At 39.3% G+C, this 24452-nt stretch overlaps 1 protein-coding gene across 16 annotated transcripts in view; it reads right to left on the reverse strand.

Annotated features, from left to right (window-relative positions):
• GTDC1 (glycosyltransferase like domain containing 1) overlaps positions 1-24452 on the reverse strand; it is a 185979-nt gene that overhangs the window by 111662 nt on the left and 49865 nt on the right. For 13 of the 16 annotated variants that reach the window (XR_008748577.1, XR_008748578.1, XM_055813009.1 and 10 more), the window contains one exon: positions 13223-13433. Coding sequence is in view for 11 of the 16 variants with exons in the window: in XM_055813009.1 (XP_055668984.1) it covers positions 13223-13404 (182 nt within the window). In the remaining 5 variants the exon portion in view is untranslated. Of the gene's footprint in view, positions 1-956; positions 1184-13222; positions 13434-24452 lie in introns of those variants that run through there. The other 3 variants (XM_055813006.1, XM_027793836.2, XM_055813010.1) reach the window with 3 other exon arrangements.

Consider the following 24452-nt stretch of genomic DNA (forward strand, 5'->3'; position numbering starts at 1 on the left):
AACGGGTCAGATCCAGCTTCAAACGCAATAAACTTCCCAAGATTCACTGAAACAGTGGTCAGCCTAAAGTAGCCAAAGAGTAATTTGTGAGATTTGTGGACCATCTAAGCGTAATTTTAATGCAACCACAAATTATAATGTTTCTTCATATGAATTTAATCCAACTCCTCTATGGGGCAGTTAAAAAGCTTTAAATCTACCAACAGGAAGGTAACAAAACAATTTTGACTGCCACAGTAAGAAGCTGGTATGAATTAATGATTCCACCAATTTTACAGCATATATTCTCCTGTATATTTAAGAGATTCAAAAAGTAAAATATTACTGCATTCTTATTCCGAGTGCACAATCTCCTCAAAAAAAAACTATTTGGAGACATTTAAAAGAAAAAAGTATTCTACAATAGCAAAAGTGAGTATAACGCATTTCAAAATCCATTAAAATATAAACTTCTGGTTACAGGCGCAACAATCTGCCTAATTAGTTTTTCCTAATTAGCAGGATGCTCTAACCTCTTTAATAAGACTTCTGTGGACAGAATGTTCCATATTGGTTATCCATCTGAGGAAAAAAACTAAACAAATACTTCTGAAGTACAGCTAATAGAACAAGCGTGGTTGGGCTTCATGGTCAGAAGGATGCTCTGGCATGTAATGCTGGCAATCTGCAGAAGCATGGAATATTCTACCTTAAATACGCCACCACTCACACGACAAACCCCTCCATATTTTAAAGGCAAAATTAAAGATATTACACATGACAGTTAACAAAGTTACAGTTTTAAATTCCACAGCATGTGCTGGGAGGGGTAAAAAAACCCCAAAAAAACAAAAACAGAACAACAACTACAACTACAACAACAAAAGCACAACAAAAAACCACCCCAACACCCCCATATGTAAGGACCAAAATGCACTGTGGAAAGTGAGCTAAAGAGCTAATGGGAGGGCAAATACCACAGCGATGCTGTAAGAACCCGGAGCGTGGCTGCGCAGTTGTTTTCCTCCACTGCAAAGCATTTGCTTCACGTGCACAGCTTTTGTACCTTCCTCTTCATGATTCAGAGCCTTAGTGTGTACCTAGCAATTAACAGGTAACAATATTATCTCCAAATCCCATCTTATCCAATAAACCAAACCAAACTCTAATTATTCCTATACATCGATCTTGTAATTCAAAGCTATCGGTTAAGAGAAACGCAGAGCCCCAGCAACATCTGTGGTCAGAGGCAGATGCTCAAGATAAAGAAAATTCAGGCCCCTGTTTTATTATGAGTTTGCAGAGCAGCTGCCGTGCTTCATCTCAACAGCTGAAACATCCTTAATACCGCTTAAAATCGCAGGAAGCACACAAGTGCCTCCCGCTCCCTCCCTGTCACCCGCTCATTCACCCCGCTCGCTCAGACGCACCAGCTCCACCCACGCTCCCACCGCAGCGGCCTCATCACCCACCGACGCATCTCTTGAAAGCACAGGAAAACTACTGTATCCCTCACTTTTTTCCAATCAATAGCTAAGAAAACTGAAGAGCCACGTGCAAAACAATCTAAGAACCGAGACACCATAAATATTGCCTTCAAACATGCCTGAACCCCAGAGGCCCCCCTACAACCCAGTGTCAATGACCTTCCGTACAACTGTTAACACTGGAAATTAGTACTTTAAAAGTATAGATGCTTTCTTTTTAATACTGGACATATACTATTCCACTCATCATAACATAGCATGGCATATTCAAATCTAGACCTTTTTCTATTTTGATATGCAAAAATATATATTTTTTCAGTCTATTTACAACAGAAGGAGTATGAATTCAATGCAAGACCATTACCTAGGTTCTCTGCTCCATGTAAAAAAAAAAAAAAAAAAACCAAACAAAAAACCAGGAAAAAAAATGGTAGGTGTTATCATTTCCAACTCCTGACTCTCTTTTGAATAATTAAGTTAAGACTGGTTTTCCAGAGTCTTTTCCGGAAACTATTCTTTTCTGAATCTCTTCCCTATCACCTCTGCGTAGAGAACTTCCATCATCTTGGGGATGAGCCGAGATCTGTGTTGAAAGCACTTCAGACCTGAATGCTTCAACAGCAACACAACCCACTGAAGACCGATTCCAAGTCAGCTTGGAGCTACAAGATCCTTTGGAAGGCCGGCACCAAACCTCGCAGGGGTGAGCACTACTGCAAACCCGCCTCCACCTGTATAGCCCTGAGTAGATGATAATGCAACAGTCTAGAGTAGATAGCGCTGAGGATGCTGTAGCCAAGTCCTCTTCCACACAGGTCTCTTGACTCGTATCTGGAGGACACCACCTAAAGCCATCATTAAACACAAGGGTTGATTGACTCTGGACAGCTGAACGTCTCTCCCACCCAGAACCCTGGAGTTTTGTGAAAGTAATGGAGAGAAAAGGCAAGACCAGCAGGGTCAGCAGGCGTCTTCTATGATACAAGAGGAGGTATGAAGTCACTACTTGCTCCTGGGATAACTGAGAGTCAGAGATACCAAGAGATGTGTAACACCCGATGGCAAAGCTGGGCTAACTCAAGTTACTCCCAAAGCACCTACCTAACTTCTTTTTCCACCCAATTTGATAGCGCACAGCTAAGACTCAGATGGAACAATAATTCAGAACCAACTTTACAATGAAGAAAGCAGAAAGAGGTAATCTAAGGGCCAAAGTTCAAACATGAATAAACAACAAAAAGGTCAGTCTACTACTAAAAAACAAAAAACTTCAAAAACTTGCCAAATATGACAAAATAGGTTGTTCGCAGCAAACCCCTGCAACCCATCCAGTCAAAGCCTTCATGGCCCTCCATCCACCCCCACCCAACACGAGCCCAAGCCTGCGTCAAGATGAACGGAGCATCCTTGAAGGAAAACAGGCTAGAAACACACATTCCTTTTTTTGTCAATGGCTACAAGGCAGGCAGAAGCTATGCCTCGCACTGTAAACACCATCATGTAGGGCACTTCAGTACTTCTCTCAGAAATAACATCTAATTTTGGCTCATCTACAATTTATTACAGTACACCTATAGCAAAAGAAAAATCTTCTAAGTTAATTTAGGATTCATTTCACTCTAAAAAATAAAATAAAAGATAACTCCTTTCTTACAATTCCCCTTGAAATTCATCTCCTGTTCTTGCACAGCTTTACTATCTTCAGCATTATTTCTACAAATTCATTTGGCATATAAAATTTTTAGCTGTTATGTTTCTAATAAAATTGATTACCAGGAAATTTCTGCATAAAAATAATTCAAAATAATTCTATTCCTTAGGGTTTAAACATAGAGATGTCGCTATGCATGGTAACTGTCCCATGTTTAGCGAGTTACAGCTATTCTGTCACAAGTAGGAAATGCATTTTGCTCACAAAAGCCAAAGGCACTACCAAACCTGCAGCAATCTGCAGAACAGTAGGAAAAAAATGCCTGCAAACTAACTGCTACTAGATAATGGTCCCATTTATCATTCTTAAATTCCATCTTTAATTAAAAATGGGATATTCTCTTACATAAATAAAAAATTGCAGATGTTCTCAAATTACTTCTCTTCAATTTTTTTAATTCTTCCATATATAATATACATAGTATGAAAGGTGTTCAAAAATTTCTTCATATTACATAATACTTAATTCCATAAAGATTTTTCCATATTCTAAACAGACACACATCTTCATTACATGCAAAATATGCCATGTTAAAAAATATTATCAGTCTTAAAGAAAACACAAGTTAACATAATTCATAGTAGGAATAGTAATTAACTGCAACAAAAATCTGAAATAAATTTTCTAGTGTTTTATCTGTAACAGTCCATACCTTTTTTAAAACCATTTGATAAATCATTGAAAAATTTAAGTAGTTACACAGGTTTTTCTCACACCAGTTTTACATCAGGGCCGCTCTAGATACATCTTTCCTCATAATTATTAGAAATAATATTGTTAACAGGTATAAATTCTTCCAGTCTTCTGCAAAAATGAAATCGCTTCTATACTTTTGATGTTGTGTCCACTGCTGTTTCCCTCGTTCTTTTTTCAGGTTGCTATTAGACTGACATATAAGCTCCAGTGTGCAACAAGTAAAATGGAAATTAAGGAGACCTAAAACGAAAAATAATGAACAAGTAGGCAAGGTTATAAAGATAAACAATAAAAAAAAATGCTCTGAAACAGAAAGCATTCTTTAAAATGACTGTGTCCACTGGACCATCAGAGTATATGTGCAGGAGGAAGGGAGGAAAAGACAGGGACAAAGGACAGAGGCAAGGAAGGGAAAATATTGTTCAAGGGAATAAGGGGATTGCAAAAATCGTTATAGAATGATGGACAAAAAAAAGCCTTTTGATTGCTTTGTATTTGTCAAAGATATTCAAATGAATAGACATAATTTACACAGATTCTCAATTTCTTTTTTTGAAGGGAGGGTAAATTAATCATCATAACGATTCAAAGCATACCAGTAACAGGTATCATTCCCAAGTACCATGGGCTGAGTGAATGTAATGGGGAAGAGGAGGAAGAAATACATGATCAAACTGTGGTTTGAGGGAGTCAGAAGTCCATCTTAAATTAGACATATTCCGTTCACACCGTAAACTGGCATATAGATTGTAATCAAACTACAGCCTAGGTATATGTCGCATGTTTAGGGAACAAACTACATCACAATGCACAAACCCAAAGTATTTTACGCGTCCATTTAGATTAGCAGCTCAGTTTGACACCAAAGAGCATTTACGAAGCAAGCATCCATCTCACACCACGTGCCTCAGCTCACACCAGTGGTCTCCAAGGTTATGAGCTGGAGCTTTAGATGAAACCACACCAGGTGGTGATGCTCCTGGAGAGCATTTACTGGACTCCAGCCTCGTCTTACAGGCATCCAGCCCATAAGAACCAGGCTATGCTAGTTTGAAGTAAAAACCCCTGAAATAACGTGCTGTGTGGACGTTGGACTGGGAGCACCACTTAACTCTGCCACCTCTCCACAACCCTATCAAGCTGTGCTGCTTGTCAACAGGCACCACCTGCCCACAGGGTCACGTGCCCAGTATAAATCCATATACAGTTGTAATCCCAGAGGAATCAAGGAGATAAAACCAGAAAATACCTTTGGGCACATTTTCTGGAGCAACCACGGACCTGGTCAGTGCCTTCAAAAATCCACGCTGAAATTCAACAGGCACCCACAGCAGATGCTAACAGCCCACACAGCTGGCGTCAAAAAGCCGCTGTACTGCTTGAACTCCCCACCCGTACCACCCGCACACGTCAGAGAAAGCCCCTACCCAGCAGTTAGGGCAGTCAACGCAGACCAGGCGGGCTGACAGCAGTCAACAGAATTCTCCGTCTGTTGTCTTCTAGCACCTGAGGTGTTCCCAGCTGCCTGAACCAAGACCTTCAAACTTCAGTGTATTTGGGTCAGACAGGAGCGGGCAGGGGCAGTGGCAGCGTTTAGGCAGGTCTTCTCCCAAACCCATTTAGCTACAAAGAGTTTGAGTAACATAAAATTTCTTTTCGTTATGTATCAATTCACAAAACCCAGCCAAGCTGTGAGTACTCATTAAGAAAGCTAGTTATTTATGACACTGGAATACAAACCTATAAATTCAAATCCTGTGCAAGCCAAGTATCTGATAAAATGTGTATTATTTACTTCTTAGGTGGGGAAAAAAAAGGGATTTGAGATTTGGAAAAAAGCAGCACAGAAAAAAAAAAAAAAACACAACAATTTTTCCTCTTCATTACATGCAAACCAAAAGCTTTGTTTCTGTCCCTTTAGAAGACCAATTTAGTGCTATGGACTAGAACGAGAACGAATTGTAGAAACTATCGTATTCTTTATAACATAGTACTGTGTATGTTTGTGATTTGAAAATAGAAATGTAATCCATAACTAATCTAGAAATAAAATATATACACAGCAACCATTTAAAGGGATAGATAAAATACTCATTAAAATCCTAAGTGTAGAAATACGGAATCATAATGCACAATTTCATTACTTTTTACTGCCAGCAATGTAAATATCAATTCTCCAGGTGATTCATAAAATTCATTTTAGAAAGAAAAATAAGGATTTCACCCAGCATTCGAGAACGTAAAGAAAAACGCATGCAAGGGTTTGAAAAAACAGATTGTTCTTTCCGTGTCTCATCAGAATATTTTTCTGGAATTTCAGCAAATCTTTTACACATCAAACAGACAACTGCCATTTCACATTAGCACTTTCTATAGATCACCCAGCAGTCCCAACCAGCGTCCTTCCCGGTCCTGCACCTCTCCTTCATTGTGTTCATCATCCCCATCTTCCTTCTGCCAAATTTGAGAAAGTATATACAATTCCACTGACTTCAAAGGAAGGGACTTGCATTTAAATTCATTTAAAACCTCATTTAACTATCCAAATTGTGAAATTGCCTAATAACAGGACCGAATTAAATAAACAAATTAAACAACTAAAGTTTTTGGAGGGAAGAGTGCATGTGGGGGTTTCCACACAAAAATGTAAAGAAAACCTGTCACTTTTAAAAGGAATAGCTACCATCTGCCAGCATTTTATCTGAGGCAAAGTTGATTAATGCAAAGTGAATGTTTAAGATCACATTGCTGTCTGCCTGAATAAATTCCAGGTAGTTTACTTAGGAAATTATTTGTCCTGTTTCTTAAAAGATTATTTTTTTTTCTTGATATTGGATTCCCCAGCTCCCAGGAACTTAAGCAGCCGGATCCAAGTATAAAAACATATGCTTTTAAAGCACCGTACTGCCCAAGGACCATGCGCACCAGAACACTGCTCCTGGCCCCTCCGCGCGCAGCAGCAAGGTAATTAATCTGCCTGACAAAGGAGATCCCACCTCCTTCACTGGCTGCATGAAAACTTGCGGGCAGTCTCTCTCCATCATGCCAAAAAGTAAATTTCAGCGGTCTAATTGTGAGTGAAGAAACCACAGCAGTGCCGTTATCCTCAATAGGAAATGATTTTGCCCTTAGACCTCACCTATTTTTTTAGTGGATTACTTCATTTTTTAACTGGATTTTTTTACTTTTTTTTTTTTACTGATTACTTACTTTTATTAACACCATCTACCCAATTAAAAAATAAAATAAATCCACTACAGAATTTCAACCTTTTTCTTCTGATAACTTCAACAAAGCATCTCTTTACATTAAGTGTTCTGACAAAAAGCGTTCGCAAATACGTTCTGCTACACGCTTTTCTTCAGAAGCTTACTTTGAGCAGTAACGTTTTCAGAAGAAGCTTCCAGAACAGATTTTGGGTGATATTAATCTAAATCACACAAATGCCAGTTTTACGCGTACATTCCCATGTTACGTACTCCCAGATCAGATGGCCTCCCAGTTCTCCCTCCTGAGAGAGAATTTCACACCCGTTACTCAGGCTGGGACACCCTCCATTATCCAGGGCTACAGAAGTGGAGGGCATCAGCTGTGATAAGTGGTGGAGCTTCGTGCCGTTCCATATGGACGTATATTCTCTTTGCTTACACTCTAAGCTGGCTGGACACCAGCCAGCTCTGGTCAGAAGTCACAAAGTTGTTTTAGCTCAGTACATGGTGCCTGCGTCTCGTATCTCGGTAGGGTTTATTGGTTTAGGCTCGACATGGTGCTAGGACGGCCATCTGGCCCCCAGCGCGCCGCGAGCTCCCAACCAGCTAGTTCAAAGCGTAGGCAGGATGAACATGTACGCGTTTGCACAAGCCCGTGTGAACTAACCTTGGTGAACTCAACTGATTCATTTAAAATAAAATGAAATTAAAAAAAATGCATGCAAAATTTAGCGCTAATGAAATTAAAGAAGTAATGACCCTTCGCTTAGCTAGGGATCGTAAAGAAGGAGCACAGGGCTAAGCGGGGTCTCCTGTACCCTTCTTTGGGCATCACTACAGCAAGGTAAAGAATATTGTTATTTGCATCCAGCAGGGAGGCTAGAGTCAGTTACACCCCCATGGTATATTCAATCAAAGATGAGACCTGAACCATGTCTAAATTTAGGGGATACTGACTATTACATGTAGCCACCTTATTTCATCATGCCTTTACATCAACTGATCGAACTACGAAGGCCAACTCACCAGCCTACCTTCTAGGAGCACGTTCCACTGCATCTAACAAAAACCCGCAGCTAAAACACAAACGCTTTACACTGAGCAACAAAGAAATGGCGTGAAACTAACAGCAGCTCCAGGCAGCAAATTATTTCGTAATTCCAAAAAAGTGAGCCACGTCCCATCTTCAAATGTAACAATAAGACCAAAATACACAATTTTGGTGGTAGATACCATAAAAATTGAATCTCATTTATTCACCTATATACAGAGGGAAACACCATAAAATATGACCCAAAAAATAGTATCAGGTGAATATTTTATTTTTTTTTTTTAATTTGCAGGTACACGGTTATCTTCTATTTAATTCACAAGTACAGTTACTTATTTCTTACCTGAGTGTTATCCAAGTCAAATGCTAGGGAGGCCCCTAATGCAGGAAAAATTATTCCACTTCCTACTAAGATTATATGAAGATGCCCTTCCAGTGTTTGACAAAGATGTAAAAAGACAGAAATGTTTCCAGCACAAGTGGGCATCGATGTATTCAGCTTTAATGAAATGGCTGAAATTTGCCCTGCTTGGCTTCAATTTGCATCTTCAAACATCATATTATCCAGGACATATTATCTGCAGGTATTTTTTTGAAAAGAAAGTATCTAGAAAACAGTAAGTACTCCAGCTCGCAAATGCTCTCACATGCAAGCTGTGTTCTGTTTTCAGTGGGACTGAACTACTCACTGGAATAAAAATCTACAGGATCACTGCTTCTAAAAGGACATTTAGGCAACACCAGTCCATCAGTTAGTACAGAATTCATTTTATAACACATTTTCTCCTTATAGAACAGAATGAAAAAATCCTAAATCTTAACAGGTTACTTAAATAAGAAAAATCTCCCATCTACGTTACATTCTGTTGGAATATACTATACGTTGCCGAACATCACACACACTCCAGGTGTTTTTTTTTCAATTAACAGAGCTCTAAAAAGAATGATTTGTTTTCTCTTTTGTAAAATGTAAAAAGCACAGAGTTTGTCTTTAAAATATAGCTGTCAAATATCAAGGGGTATATATATGCTAACATTTACCCTAGGGGTATTTCAGGGCTAGAGTCTGTTACAAATAAAATCTTTATTCATATGAACAGCTACCTGGGGGGCAATACTGAATGTTACACATAATATTTATATATATATATGTATATTTAAAATAATCTAACAGTGCTATTAAAACAAACTGGAAGGTACGCTGCATTTAGCCTCTCAGTTTTGCAGACCTATGTCTTACATTACTAACTTTTTTGCTTTTGAATTACTTTCTGCAGGGGATAGCCCCTAAAACATAAAATGCTTTCGTCCAGTGTGTCATATCAACTGTTTTATTATTTGAAATTTAAAAGATTGTTCATGGTAATAAAGAATAGAATTAGAAAAAAAAAAAAAAAAGAAACCTCCTTCTTTTTTCCCCTCCGTTAAATCGTGCAACAGTATTTTCCAATTTGAGAACTTTCCTTGAAATAAGAACAAACAAACAAAAAAGGCTACACAATTTTTTTGTTACGTGCTTTCTGGAATTACTGAACAGCCACTATGTGCTATGGAAAACAACTTTAGAGAAGAACAGACATCTACATTTATCAAAGAGTTTAAGCTGTCTGAAGCAAGTTGGGAGACAAAGCAGACAGCGCAGCAGCCCAGCAGACTGCCAGCAGCCCGAGGAGGTCACAGCTCTCCGCTGGACCTTCCTAATTTACAGAATGAAGTTGATAATATTCCTCTGACCCCTAGCAAAACTCTGTAATTGTTGAACATCTTGTCTAGAGAAAGCAGGCTAGTTCTGCCCTTTCCCCGTGCATTTCAAATGCTGTGATTTGGAAATTGCCAGCACCAGGATGAAAGCCCCTGTACTAAGGCAAGGTCCAGGCAGACACCTTTCCCTTCCAATTAAGGAAAAATCATGTGAGTCTCTGTATAGCAATTAAGGAAGTTCTTAAAATCACTCCGTTCTGTGCCTGCTGTACATCAATACATTAAACCATTTCAAGTTTACTAGCCAAGGGAGCCACCTTTAAAAACTCTCCTTATGGCCTTCCAAGTTGGAGGGAATCGCTGCGTGCCTGATCTTCCCCATTCATCAGGGCTCCTGTCCTCCTTTAAGGAGATGAATGAAGACGTGAGCTGGGTTAACGACACGCTGCACAATGAAGCCACGAAAACAGAAAAGCCAACATTTTTCTAGAGAAATACAGCACAGCCTTTGCATCAGGGCACTAATATAAATCTGTGCAGCATTGCAGATAAAATGCTAAGCGTCCGATACCTTCCATAATAGCCACGTGTGTTCTCCTGGAAGGGTGAGGACATCTCCCTGTGACAGTTCTGGATAGATCTCCTCGTTCTTGCACAGGAACACCATTTTATGGCATGCCAAGATACCGGCTGCACGGTTCACAAAAGTAACGTTAGATGCATGGCTCGTTACCAATTCAGCTTTAATTCTTACTCAGGAGAGTACACGTCTGTTCTTCGATAAAAGTATTTGCAATTTCACATAAACTGTCTGGTCACTACAGAGTACTTGAATTTAACATCTGTGATTCTGCACTGTATGCTCTGCTTCAAAAGCACTATTTAAAGACCATTCCTTAAGTCACTGAACATCACCTGAAAACCAACAAACCTCCTTCCTTCCTATAATCAGCTTTTACGTATTGCAGAACTTTTAAAACATATGTATACTACTGCTGTACAGATGTACGGCAATACCAGACTTATTAGCATCAGTAGTATTTCTCATACATACCAGCATGTTGAAATAAAGTACAGTTTGATACTAAAATTTCGTAACGTAGCTCCGTTACCAACAGTGCTCACACTTGAAATATTTGTGACCTTTCTGTATTACTAAGCGCACAGATAGAAACATATTCATGAAACATCACATTTATGAAAATCATTGGCAAAAGAAAATTTTAATTCTACGAATAATGTCAATATTATAAATAATGCAAATCTTGTATTTCCCATGAACCCACGAGAAAGTTGAAATATTTAAATGTGTAATTCAAACACACACTCCTGCCAGTTTACAATGAGGATTTTGTCTTAATAAACTACTACCTCGGAAACAGGTCTTTAGTGGTTACTAGCAAGCTGGAAATAAAAGAATGAATGTTAATTTTAATCAATGTTTTTTTCTATCAGGAGAGAGTAGTCAGCTTTATTAGGTTGTAGTCTGATGCACTTATACTTTCAATTTAATAAAATATTTGAAACATTCAATTACAAAACAAACATTAAAAATGTGCAAGTAAAGCAGAAGGTACCTCTAATCAGTTTTCCTCTCACCAGTCACATCGGCCCTTGCTCCTAATATTTTATCCTGCCTGCGAGGACAAGGTACATACTCTTTTTATAACATCGCATCTTTGTCAACTTTGACTATGTGATTCTGTCTGATCAAACTCACAGCAAAGGAAAAGCTTTCCTCTCTAAGATGCTCTATTGGTTAGACCAGATTTATTTGCTGTCAGTAAAGGTTATATTTGCACATAAGTCTATGACAGATTGCAAGTTTATTCACTTCAAGTGAGTTTTCAGGCTGCTGGGTTGAGGGTTTTTTTTGTTGGATGGTTGTTTTTCCTGTGGGATTTGGGGGGCTTTTTTTGCCATCAATTCCCTCCCCCTTCCCCCAAGATGTGGGTTACTTGACAAATTGGAGTTAAGTTATCTTAGGTCAATGTAACTGTAAGTTAAACTAATGAAGTGTATGTCTATGAGTGATGTCTGATTAGTTTAATACAGTTAGTGCTGGACAGCTTGGGCTGCTGACCTTGAAGGAACACAGATAACATTGCGATGCGTTGGAGGATGTGGTAGTGATACAAGACAAATTTACATAACAGTTTGTCATATACACTCCTCCAAAACAAAATTGTTGCAAAAGGAAAGCAATAGGAAACCAACACTAAAAGCCTTGCACAAGACAAACTGGGGAAAATTAATTTTAACATTTGGCTTGGGATGGGAGCTTATTTTAAACGCAAACCAGAAGCAGGCACAGAAAAGGTGTACATTATATAGCATGCATTCCAAAACGGATTAGACATTGCATCGGCTGTTCAAACGCAGCCTTCTACAGCACAAGATCTACTCTCAAAAAAATCATATCCCTTCCCCAGCCGACTAGGTCTACTTGCTCCCGGTAACAAACACCAGACCCCAACGTGAACTGTAACTAGTAGTTAAGCACATCATTTAGGTGTGCTCAGACTCCTACTGAAATTCATTCTGCCGCTGAAAAGCAGCTGCTGGTGCTAAAACATCCCCTGGCACAAACAGTCCCTCTCCATGAAGGCGCAAAGTCAACCAAGTGCTCGTTCCCGTGCCGTGCAGCGCGGCATGCCACTGCTGAAGGCAATCATCTTACCACATCTCAACCGATCAGGTAGGCCAAGCAAAATCGCTGGGTTTAAAGACAGCTCGTTCTAGAGTGACTGATTCGCACTACATGATAGCTATCTGATGACCTAAATAGTCTGGTTTTATCAGTCCAGGTTCTAGCTGATAGAAATTTGCCACTTACATAAATGCATAATTGACATCCAACATCCACAGTTGCTGGCACATTACAGAACTGGACCATCATTAAGATAAAACTGCTCCCTTAATCCTCCAGGTCAGCCTGAGCAGCACGCTGATAAATCAGACTTGCTAATAGATACATCTGAGGGCAAGCGAGGAAGCTTGCAGTGTTCACATCTGTGCCATCTTTCAGCCTAAGCTGTGAAGCACAGTTCAAACCTTTCAGTGTTACTGAACTCACTTGATAATTTTAAATTAAGTTGTACATATACATGTATATGTAAACAGGTATCCATACTCTTGCACCGAGAGACTCTCAAGGACTAGCGATGCAAGACAAAATAGTGCAGGAAACCCTAAAACATGGCAGTCGTTTCCCAGTTATACCCCAAAAAGTCCATGCAAGATGGAAAACTCACATTTTCCACTGAAAGTCTCCATCTGCCTGCACACACACACACATGTGCGTGCGCATAACCACGCACTCACCGCAGGAGACCTGGTTGAAGGCCCCTCTAATTCGAGCTCAGAAATGATTCAGTTCCTGGGTTACCTGTAATTAGCACTTGCTGGCACTGTTTGCATGAAATACAGAGCAGCAGTCCGTGCCTTCCAGTGCCACTTCTTGGCAGGCAGCGTATAGAGGACACAGTCATCTTGTAGCTCTTCCTGGAGAAGATCCATCAGCTGTTTGTGGGAACCACCGTGAAAGGCTTCAATGAGAAGAACACTCATTTTACAAGCACTTCAGAACAGTCTGGATTCTGAAAAATGACAACAGAGAAATATTTCACTTTAGTAATACATCTTATTTTTCTTATTTAAGAAAATTATATTGGAAACAGCAGAAACATATTGCAAGGCCTTACAGTGTCTTCATCTTTCCTGTGAAATTAATCCTTCACATTATATTAATGAGTTTATTTCAGCAAAGGCTAGTTAGCAATTATGATGACAAAATTATCACACCTATTAGTTTCAACCATTAAAAGATACCATTTGTAATTTTTAAATGAATCAAAACGTGCAGGAGTAAAAATACTGTATTTTGAATTTATTGTTTTGTTTTCAATCAGATACTGAAAAGCAGCTTTACTTTACACGCTCAAATACAAACAATCCTTCTATAGGTCAGGAAGTAGTTTATTCATTTTTACATAGGTTTCCCTCCTCTTCCTGACAGTAGATAAAGCTCAAGAACAATGCAAACAGCCTTCAGCCCCAGTAGTTGCTAATAATGGTAATTTGGGCAAGTGACTTAAAGCCAGATGCGTGGAGCAGCCTTGGGAGATGCAGTCTGAGCATCCCCCGGGGACTCTCCCCTGCATCACTGGGAGCGGGGATAACCACCCAGGCAACATGCTCAGACCCTACCAGAGGTGTACATCACATCGGGGGTTTTTGTTTCTTTGGGTTTTTTTTTTTCTGGGGGGGTGTGCAAGGTTTCAGGGGTTTTTGTTTTGGAGTACTCCGAAATGGCTGGAAGAGAACAGCATCACAGGCTTAAGGAGGCTCTCAGATGAGAAGCCACAGAGCTGCTCACAAACAGGATGCAAAATGCGCTGCCCAAAGCAAAGGAAAAGACAAAAACCCTGTGACTATTGCTCATCTCTTTCATGAGTCACAGACTTGGGGTACTGAAAAGCTGCTTTTCAGATGCTTCGAGCAAAACCATCGCATACAAAAGCTGAAAAAAAAAACCCTGAAAGGTCTTCGCCATCCATGGCTGCCTCTCTGATGGTTTCTTCTCAACACACCCTACCAAGGGAGAGCTCTTGGTTAAACTTATTTGCTCAGGCTTCGTGTTCGATGCTGTATATCACAAGACCGTACATCCATTTCCTGATCTGTAATTTCTAGTGGTTCCAGACTGTAATCCTTACCTTCTCAAAGCCTCTGGTGACAAGAAGTGAGAATTCAGAGAACTACATACTCTCCAGAAAAATCTCAACCATCATCTCAACTTTGGAATTTAGTTAAACTTATGTTCAGGTTAAGAAAACTATGTATTCTGCAATCAAGAGGGTAGGGGAAACCACAAAAAAGAGAACAACCAACCAACTTACAAGCACACTGTAGCTATCAAAAGATTAACTATCCAGCAACAAAAATCCAAACACTAAATAAATTTAATTGGGAGACAAAAATATAAGAAACCTCTAGATAGCTTTGAGACATTGGCCCGTCACAGTGCCAGAGGAAACGGTGATACAGATCTCCCGGGTTGTTACAGAACAATCAGCCAAAGAACAAGTATTCCGTGCTCTGACTTTCTTGCCATAACCCAGCCTGGATCCAGGTTATAATTTGCTTTATTATTTACTCCCCCATACTGTTTCAAATGAATTATTTTTTTTGGACATACACGTTCCTTTCAAAACTGAGAATGATGGGCTTCTGGAAGCAGAGACTTCGCTCCATTTTGGACCTTGCTTCTTTTTTCAGGTAGCAAAGCAGATTCTGATCTCTTTTCCACTGACCTAATTTCAAATATCACACTTTTGAGATCACTGACGTTTTCTGAATTTACAATGATGCAACCGAAATCATCCTCTCTACTCCAAAGACCTTTTGGAGCCTGCAGAGTAATAACTGCTATAAAAACACAAGCTGTGTTTTAGAATCTGCACTATTCACCTAAAGAACAATTTGTAATTAATCATGCTACGCTTGTCATCAAATGTCACCAAAAAATTAACTCAAAGGACTAGGGGGAAGCATTTTGCAAATTCAGCCCCTAAAAAAGAGGGGTATGTGAAAAGTTGGTAAAAGCCACTGAATCAGTCGCTCAGGGAGAACGAGCTGCCGTGAATTTACAATTCATTAGCAGTATCAGTAATACAGTAATTTGTTCATGAAATATCTGATCAAATTGCACTTCATCAGGCTAGTTCTGAAACCAGTTTTATCGCCAGGTTTAGCTGAATCAACAACGTGCTGTGGTTCTATTTTGCAACACTTGTCACTGCATGCCCTGTATGGGGACAGAGAATGACTGTACACACTGACGGTAAGAGGCTTTTTCAGTTCTCAGGTTTCCTTCTTGCTTAAAGATGTCCCTGACATCTAGGTTATTCTGCATTTATCCTACCTTTAGACTGATCAATAAAAAACACGTTATGCAAATACAGCACAAACATCGCCATACAATAAACTCCTTTTGGCTATTTACACTGGGAAGCTGGGTTGCAACTGCAGATGCCTGGTGGAGCGGGTGTTAGATGGCTTTTGCTATGTCATTCTTCACAGTAACACTCATAGACCCCACAGCAGCAGCATGTGAGGGTGACAGTCAGCAGTGACACATTTTTCAGAGAAGATCTGAAGCTGAAAGGCTTTCTTACAAAACTCTCGCCCCCCACCCCCCCCCCCAAAAAAAAAAAAAAAAAAAATTAAGCACCGCTCACTACAATCCTCACTAGCCCTTGCAGGATTCTAGTGGCGAATGAGCCATATACATTACCAGCAATATACATCAAATTCAATTGAGAAAAAAAAAATGTGTAGGGCACATTTTTTCCCCGTTTGGCTTGTTTTGCTTGTTTGTTTGGCGTTGGTTTAGGTTCTTGTTGTTGTGGGGTTTTGGGGTGGGATTTTTTTGTTTTCTTACACAAGATGCTACCTAAATATGAAGCTACTACAGAATAATGGCAGCACAATACACGTCACGTCAGCTTCAGGGGTTGACTAAGCTGGAGCGATGAAAAAGTATATAAATCCCATTTTAAAAGATACACTGATAATGCAAAGGAAATTATATTACATTTAACTAATAATTTCTTCTATTTAAAAAGGCACAGAAGGAGGTAGGACAGTCATTTACCTCATATTTCACCCACATGACTTCCAGTTTTGTTCACATACAAAAATAACATCTATTATTTTTGCTTTATTTCCCTTGACCTAGCCAAGTTAAGGTAAATAAGTACCATATACTCCTCAGAGGTCTTGAAAAGACACAGCTGATAAATGGCCTGAGAACATTCACCGTATCTGATGGAATGCAATCCTCAATTAAATATAAATCACTCCAGGTATTCTTTTCCCCATTTCAAAGAAAACAACAAATATTAGAAAAACAGAACTGCTTCCCCTCGCTCATTCCAGCGCTTCCTCTCTGGAGCCAGCAATCCTGGGTGTTCCTCCAGCAGCTCAGCCCCAGCTGCGGGGCCACGGCACCCTGGGCTCCCAGCGCCTCTTACGCTGCCTGTGCCACATACAGCAGCACAGCCGTCGGGGACACGTGCAGAAGAGACCGTCCGAAATAAGAAAATCCTTCCACATGGTAACAGTGGCAAAACCAATGTGACTAATACAGAGGTATATCCAAATACCGCGATGTTTTAGGTAGGTAATCGGGTGCTGTCTCAAAGCCCGCGTTCAGCCGGTGGCACTCAGCCAGGACTTGTGTCATTTGCTGCAGCTCTGCCACCCGGCCAGCACGCTGCAGAAGAACAGCAAGTGATGGAGTCCCTAAATGGGCCGCTGCTGTCTGACCCAACAGCCTGCCTTTGATCGAGTACCAAACAAAGTAATAAATGAGTATTTCCTTCAATGGTATGGAAGAATTAACTGCTCAACTAGCCACACAAACCATGGCTTCTTTTTAAGCTCTAGGTGAACACCAACTAAAGCGTTTTTGTAAACCAACCCAGGTAGAGAAAACTCATCGTTTTCCATGATTTATTACAGAACACGCATTCACTCTGTCTTATAAACAGAAGTGCGGTTTCACAAACATCAGCATAGCTCACATCAGAAAGCCATAATTAGCTCCATTCATTGACGTATTCAGACAACGTAAATTACAGATCATGTTTAAGTATCTGTCCAACAAAATAGCTGAGCAACAATCCAAAACCAAAGGAATAACTGTTAATATATTCCATAGGTAGAGAGCTGCTATTTGTTACAGGAAATAAGGTATATGGTTTCAGTAATGATTGTTTTAACGGTCGCAGTCCCACACGTATGAGAAATTTATTCCACCACCGTATCCAGAGCACACGTGGTTCAGTGTCTTATAGCTCAACCGACTACAAAGCCCATCAGGTATGCATTGTGGACATAAACATACTTGCAGCCTTTGATGATTTCAGATAAAGACAGTGTAATACCCAACAGGGGCAAAACCCTTTCACGTTCCACGTTCTGATAAAACGGGATTTCCCAAATGACTATTACAGGGTCTTCACCTTTCCCCCGTGCCCCTTCTCCCTCCCAGCCCCACAGTTTGCACCCAGCCACAGCGTGGATGCGGCGTGTACACACACAGACCTAGACTGAAAGAGCCCGCATTACCCTCCCACTCATGACAATGACTCACCAAAACCATGGAGCTATACCTTAAACACAATCACATTTTAATGTTTCACCAAAAATTAACTCCTATTTAGATCACCCAAAAGTACCGGCTCTAAGGTTTGTCATTACCAAACTGTGTAAGCGCACAAAACGAGAATGCCACTCAATCTTTTATATAAATCAACTGGAAAACACAAGAAATTCTCTACTTCTTTTGAGAATGCCATAAAGCAAAATAGTTCACCTTTAGTCGGACGTCTGCATCAGCACTCACATTAATTTACTGGTGACATCCATAAACCACACACCTACAGAACACCCAGAACTAGTATTACCTGCAGGCATCAAGGATGCTAAACACTGTCTAGATCGAAACCTGGACGGATTGCACTGCCTGCTTTTGTTTCACTAAACACTCAAACACCACATTTAATTTTACTGTGCTTAGGATTTACATCTATGTTTGCAAAGACTGTCTTTGTTACGCTGACAATCAAATTCCCAGCCAGAAATAAAAGTGAATGGGAGAAAGTGGCAGGGATCTCAGGTAAGGATTCCCCCCCACCTGGGAACTCTGCCTCAAAATCCCTTTTAGTGTAAGACTTATGATACTTGGTTGAATTGCTGAAAGGGCTTGCTTAAGGGACTAAGTTACTCTTCTATGGACTATTTTGAGAGGACTGTAAATACACATACATTGAAAAAATCAGCTGCTTGTAATACACTAATACACACAATTATTAACTTGTTTTCCCTTTCATTCTCAGAATTACTTTCCTCAAAGCACTGGCACATGAGAGCACAGGGCAGGTGTGCATCCCATAAAGGTAAGAAGCACAGCAGCATTTGAGATTATGCAACTAGAATTTCAAACAACAGAATTTTTGAAGAATTGTTTTGATCGTAACTAAAAAGCAAACTGTGAGGACTGCCGGGTTCAGTTCTTACATCTGTGCTTTCAACGCTGAAATGCAACAGCAGGAATTGAAAGTTACAGTTTAAAGATGTCCCACGGTTATTAATCCAGAGACACCCTGACACAAGAGGAGGTAATGGCTCCTTTTGGAGATTACGTATTTAGAAAGTAGCATGCCGTAAAATCTGTACATTATCCTGTGCCTGCCAAGTAAACAATATTGTTATAAATCCTTATGAAAAAGTTGTTAATGTACATGCAGACCATGCATTTGAAAACTCAGTATTTAAATTGGTTTATTTTACCTAGGCAAAGGCACTAATGACCTTCATCATTTCTTGCTGTAAATTAAATGGGGTTTTTTCAGCTATAGAAAAGCAAGAATTCATCCTTAGAATTTTCCTTTTATCTTCTTTCCTCACATAGTCCAAGACTGTCATAAATACTTTGCACCTATACTTGAAGCCATCCTCAATCACCTTCTTCAAATATCTTAATCAATACTAAATAAATTATTGCATTTTTTCCCCCCAGTGGAGAAAAACACCTGTGTATTACATTTATGATTAACTCAAACCCTCATAGAGCCAACACTACCTGGGTGGGGAAGCATAAATTCCCCTTCGGAGCACAGCACTCAAATGACATTTTTTTAAGGGAAACTTCATGACCCACCTCCCGATTCCCAGTACACCGTGAACAGCCATTACAACACAACCTGGTTTGTACACCTCTAATTGACCTACTAAGTGGTATACGTGGGACCAGATACTACTTGGAACAGGGTATCAAAGATACTAGATAATCTCTAAACTACTTCTGTGAGTTCAGATTAGCAAAGGCAAAGTAAGTAATTTTCATACGTAAGCAGGAGAGTCTTCTTAATTTCTAAGCCAAAAGAAAAAAAAGTCAAAGAAGTGTGATGGAGAACCAGGGCCATGCTCTGCCAGGGAAACAAGTACAGCCACGGCTACGCATCACCAGCAAACTGGATTACTCTTCCACAGACTTTGTTCCTTTGCCTTCTCTTTGTAATGGTTTCAACAGATTTACAGAAGTTGACATGAATTTGCTGCTGATATTGAAAAAAAAAAAAAAACAACAAAAAATCTCTTCACAAAAAGTTCTAACATTATTTTGGATAGCTCTTCAGCCAGTAACAAGTCCTTTCTGGAAAATAAAATAACTTTTAAAAAAAGAGAGTAGAGATCTAGTATGACAGTATAACCTGAAAATGCAAAATTAGCAACTGTATTTGATAGAAAATTAGTTATTCTGATTTAACAGTTAATTATACGCTCCCATTTGCCATATAATTCAAAAACCCAGAATAACGATAACTTACTTTAACACAGAGGCTGCTAATGTTATTTAATGGTATTAATTAATTTTCATTAATTAATGGTTTTATATCCAACTCATTTGGACCGTGTTTACAGTGCTGGAGGGCTAAAGACAGTTTACAAGACTCATCTTTTCCAGTAGTGTACCTATTACTATAAATTTGGTAATAGTGATGATCTTGAAGGCTTACATTAGATTTAAATAGATGAAGGATACTTGATTTAGAATCTCTCTGAGTGGAGAGGGAACTAATAGGTGTGGTAATGGGAGATGTAGCGCTATTTTTAAACTTGACAGGAGACATATTAGTTGCTAGTTCCCTATTATAGAAAAAGCACCAGTCTGGTAATAATGGGCTGGCATCTTGAAATTCCTCCGATTTATTAGGAAGATGATGAGAAATGTGTTCCACACATTCTGGGCTTCAGACCAGTTTCTGTATAGAAAGGTAAGCATTACAACCTGCATTCATAGCCAGTTTAAGAACATACATATACACTCAAAAAAATTACTTGTAAATAATTTTATTTGAAAGACTTAGTTTATTGTTCATTATTAGCTAATTGATTAAAAGACAAACACACTTGTTAGAAGCCATCATTAGTTGCTCTGAGAGATAACAGAATTGCCCTAAATCAAAAAGTTGGTTTGTTTTCTACAGCAAATTTAAAGTAATAAAACCTTAAATTATGAATAGTAAATCACTCTCATCATAGAAATTCATTATTTAGCACTTAAAAAAGACTCTGCTTGTAGAAAAGGTGGAACTGCAAGAGTTAATTTAAAGATTAAATTAAACATTAGGCTTGGTAGCCTGAGATGTTTGGCAGCAACTTTTGAGTGGGCACAAGCCAGATTTATTTTACAGTCAGAAACTATCCATTTGAATATGTGATGAAAGGATCTGTATCTTCAGTCACACCTTGAGTCAACAAAAAGGATGGGATGAGTTCTACTGTCAAATGGAGTTCAACTGTGAAATCCGGGAGGAGTCCCACACAGAGGAGCATTCCTGAGGGACAGATATGTGAACGTCCCAACACGTGCCGGTAAGGTTACTTCAAAATGAAATTCAATCATGATGGAAAAACGGACTTCAAAATGTGTGCCAAATATATCTGCCACGTTAATTCACCTAGACACCTGCAACACAAGCAATTTGAAAGTCCTAATCATGAAGATTTTGCCAAGCTACAAAACTCTTCACCAAGTGAGGAAAATAAATCATCAGGTTTCCATTTGTTTATAAGAAGCAACATTCAAGTATTAGACCCTTACGACAGTTTGGATATGATGGTCTTGTGATTAATGAAGTAACCTCAAGGCTGCAAAGTTACCTGCACTAAAAAGTCCTTCATTTTAACTAAAAAGTACTAGAACTCAAAAGGAGAAATATTTTTCGGTCTTCCATTTGCCCACCTCTTGTCTTCTCTGGAGAGCTGAACCAATGCTTCATACTATGAATCTATGAGAACAGAAATACATCTCATTAATTTCTGTCCAGTCAGCACCATGCTATCTCTTTCAGAAACCGCTTGAAAGCTCCGATTCAATAATAAACATCACAGAACACTGAATGAGGACTTTATATGGTGCTAAACTTATTTTTCCATTTTAAGAATATTTACATCCTATTTCCAACCTGACACACAGAAGATATGTTAACCACATCAATTTATAAATCCAGCGCAATGCGAGTTGCCAATTTGATTTTAGTGGTACAGCCCCACTTTTCCTGTAAATAACTTCCCTACGAAGTTTTGGCTAAGCCCTCCGAAAGGGCAATAGCAGTATTAAAGGCCCCGGAGTACGACCAAAGTGCTTTCTGACAGCTCACTGCAAGTGTTCCCCAACATCTCTGCTGATTCAAAAGTAGCAAACCTTGTTTCAATTCTGTTGTCTGCTGAGCTGGCAGAATACTTCCAAGGATTTGCTTAAAACAATGAAGAAAAGCATATTCACACATTTTCTTTGACTGCAAGCATGAGGAAGTTAAGGGGTCTACCTCCTCCACTGGGAAGTATCTATGGATACACACATCACAGAAAGCTGAAAAATATTGACATGAGTTAAATAAAGATGTCTGTTATCATCTGTCAATTGAAATGGTGAGCCTTTCAGGAAATATTTTTTGCATCAAGAAAAGCAATACACAAGAATCTCAAAACAATCTGTTTTGGAAGGCTATTTTGGTTATTTTGTAAACAAGTTTAAGTTCTGAGCTGATGTTTTTAAAAAAATAATATTAATGTCTGGGAGAGACCTTAACAGACATGAAACGAGCGTGGCCCTTTTAGCACTGCCACTGATAACAGCGAGGCAAGGACATGTAAAGAGGACATCAGGATGTAAATTTTTTCCTTGAACATTATCAGATGGCTGGTATTAGAAAAGCGCCTTGAAAATCATCACCATTAGAAAGCCTATGCCTTAAACAATGTTGCTTTTGTTGCACATAAAAATCTGGATGTAGCACGTGATCTGCACTGTAGTCTCTAACAAAAGAAGAGTTAAAACCAGGAGGGTTTTGTTTTACTTCATTATAAATCATTAAGATCTTAGTAGAACTCGCTTAGGATTTCAGCTTTAGTGTCACTTGAGAATCACTTCACCTACCAAAAAAAAAAAAAAAAAAAAAAGGCAGCCTTTACCCTGCTTAAGTCAACTGGCCACACTCATAAAACTTTCCTCCTAAAATCTGAAATCCCTTATCAAAATCAAACATCCTGGTCAACAAAACCAAAATGACCCTGTCCTTCATCAGCTACTTCACCTTGAACCACCAGAGGACCTGCAGAACCTAGCACACTTCCCCTGCAACCTGGGACAATGCAAAGAACATTAAATATGGTTTATGATGGCCACAACCACCGGGATGCAGAGAAAAACACCTTCACTGCAGAGCTCAGAGCCAAAAAACTATTTTAAGGTCATTACCAGAAGATCCTAACTCTTAAAAGTTTAGTTGGCTATTAGTAGGTGCTCTTACTGATGGTATGAAATGCCAGGAACACCATTACAAGCCAACATGAGAAACCATTTACACCTCATGCATGCAAGGTCTGTGCTTAATATTCCCACTTCTTCATTTCAAAGTCACAAAGATCACAAGTTTCACCAGCAAGTTAAAGATCTGTTCCGACTCATATTAAAGACTTAAGGGTTGTGCAGTTACTCTGGCCATTGGGAAATTTTTGGCAACGCCATCAGTTAAGCGTTCACAGCAGCCATAAGCAGCTCCTGGAGGCCTTAAGAGCAGCAGCACATGGACAGCTTGGAAATACCTCTAAAATAAAGGCAGCAGTTATCTCTGAGAGTCTTCCGCAGGCAATCAGGCTCAAAGCAATGCTACAGCTAAAGCCTTTGACATTTTTTCACGACGTATTTTTCATTACAGGTTGTTGGTTTTTTTTCATATTCGAAGAATAGTCAATTGTGAAGCTTAAGACATTGAGAAAACACACCAGGTACTCGTCAGGTCTCCAAAGAGTCTTAGCAACTGCTCGGCAGAAGTGACATGGATGCGCCAGCACTCCTGCAAGGTCTGCAGTGTTCATGGTTGCCCTAGATGAAAGCCGTGAATGCTTTTGCTGGGAAGGCTTTCAACCCAAACACACCACTAAAACATTCTTGCCTGTTAACCAAGCCACACAATAAAAATACTTCAATAGAATCATTTATATAAATTAAAATTTTGAAATTGAAAAATAAAAAAACAAGCAATTTTTAATTGCTTCTGTCTTTGCTAGAACTCCAATGAATTCTGGTAGTTTTAAAGAAGTTTTAGGGTTGGATTCCAGATGATAAAAAAAAAAAAAAAAAAAAAAAGGGAAATAGTGAACCACTGTCACCTTCATTTTCACCTTTTCTTGGCGGTATATTGGAAGTTGCTCCATGACCCAGGGAAGCTAGCACGCACTTACTGAGCCACAACGGAATATACAGATGCTGCATTTTTTCTGTGCTGGGGTGGTGGCTCTGGACACCACCATACTTTGCCATTTTTAGAAAAAAAACATCCAAACAAGTGCTTTGCTTGAGATAATGTTAAACCTATCATGAGTCATCTATGTTGAGATTTTCAAAAGTCACTTTCATAAAATGGGATTGAATTTAAAAGTGGTGTTACATGGATCTTATCTCACTGCAGAGTAAACAACTCTGATCTTTCTGATCTTTTCAGATCTTATTTTCCCATCACTGTTTAAGTAGAAGTTGG

This window comes from Falco peregrinus, chromosome 8 (assembly GCF_023634155.1).
Source record: "Falco peregrinus isolate bFalPer1 chromosome 8, bFalPer1.pri, whole genome shotgun sequence".
NCBI classification, from domain to species: domain Eukaryota; kingdom Metazoa; phylum Chordata; class Aves; order Falconiformes; family Falconidae; genus Falco; species Falco peregrinus.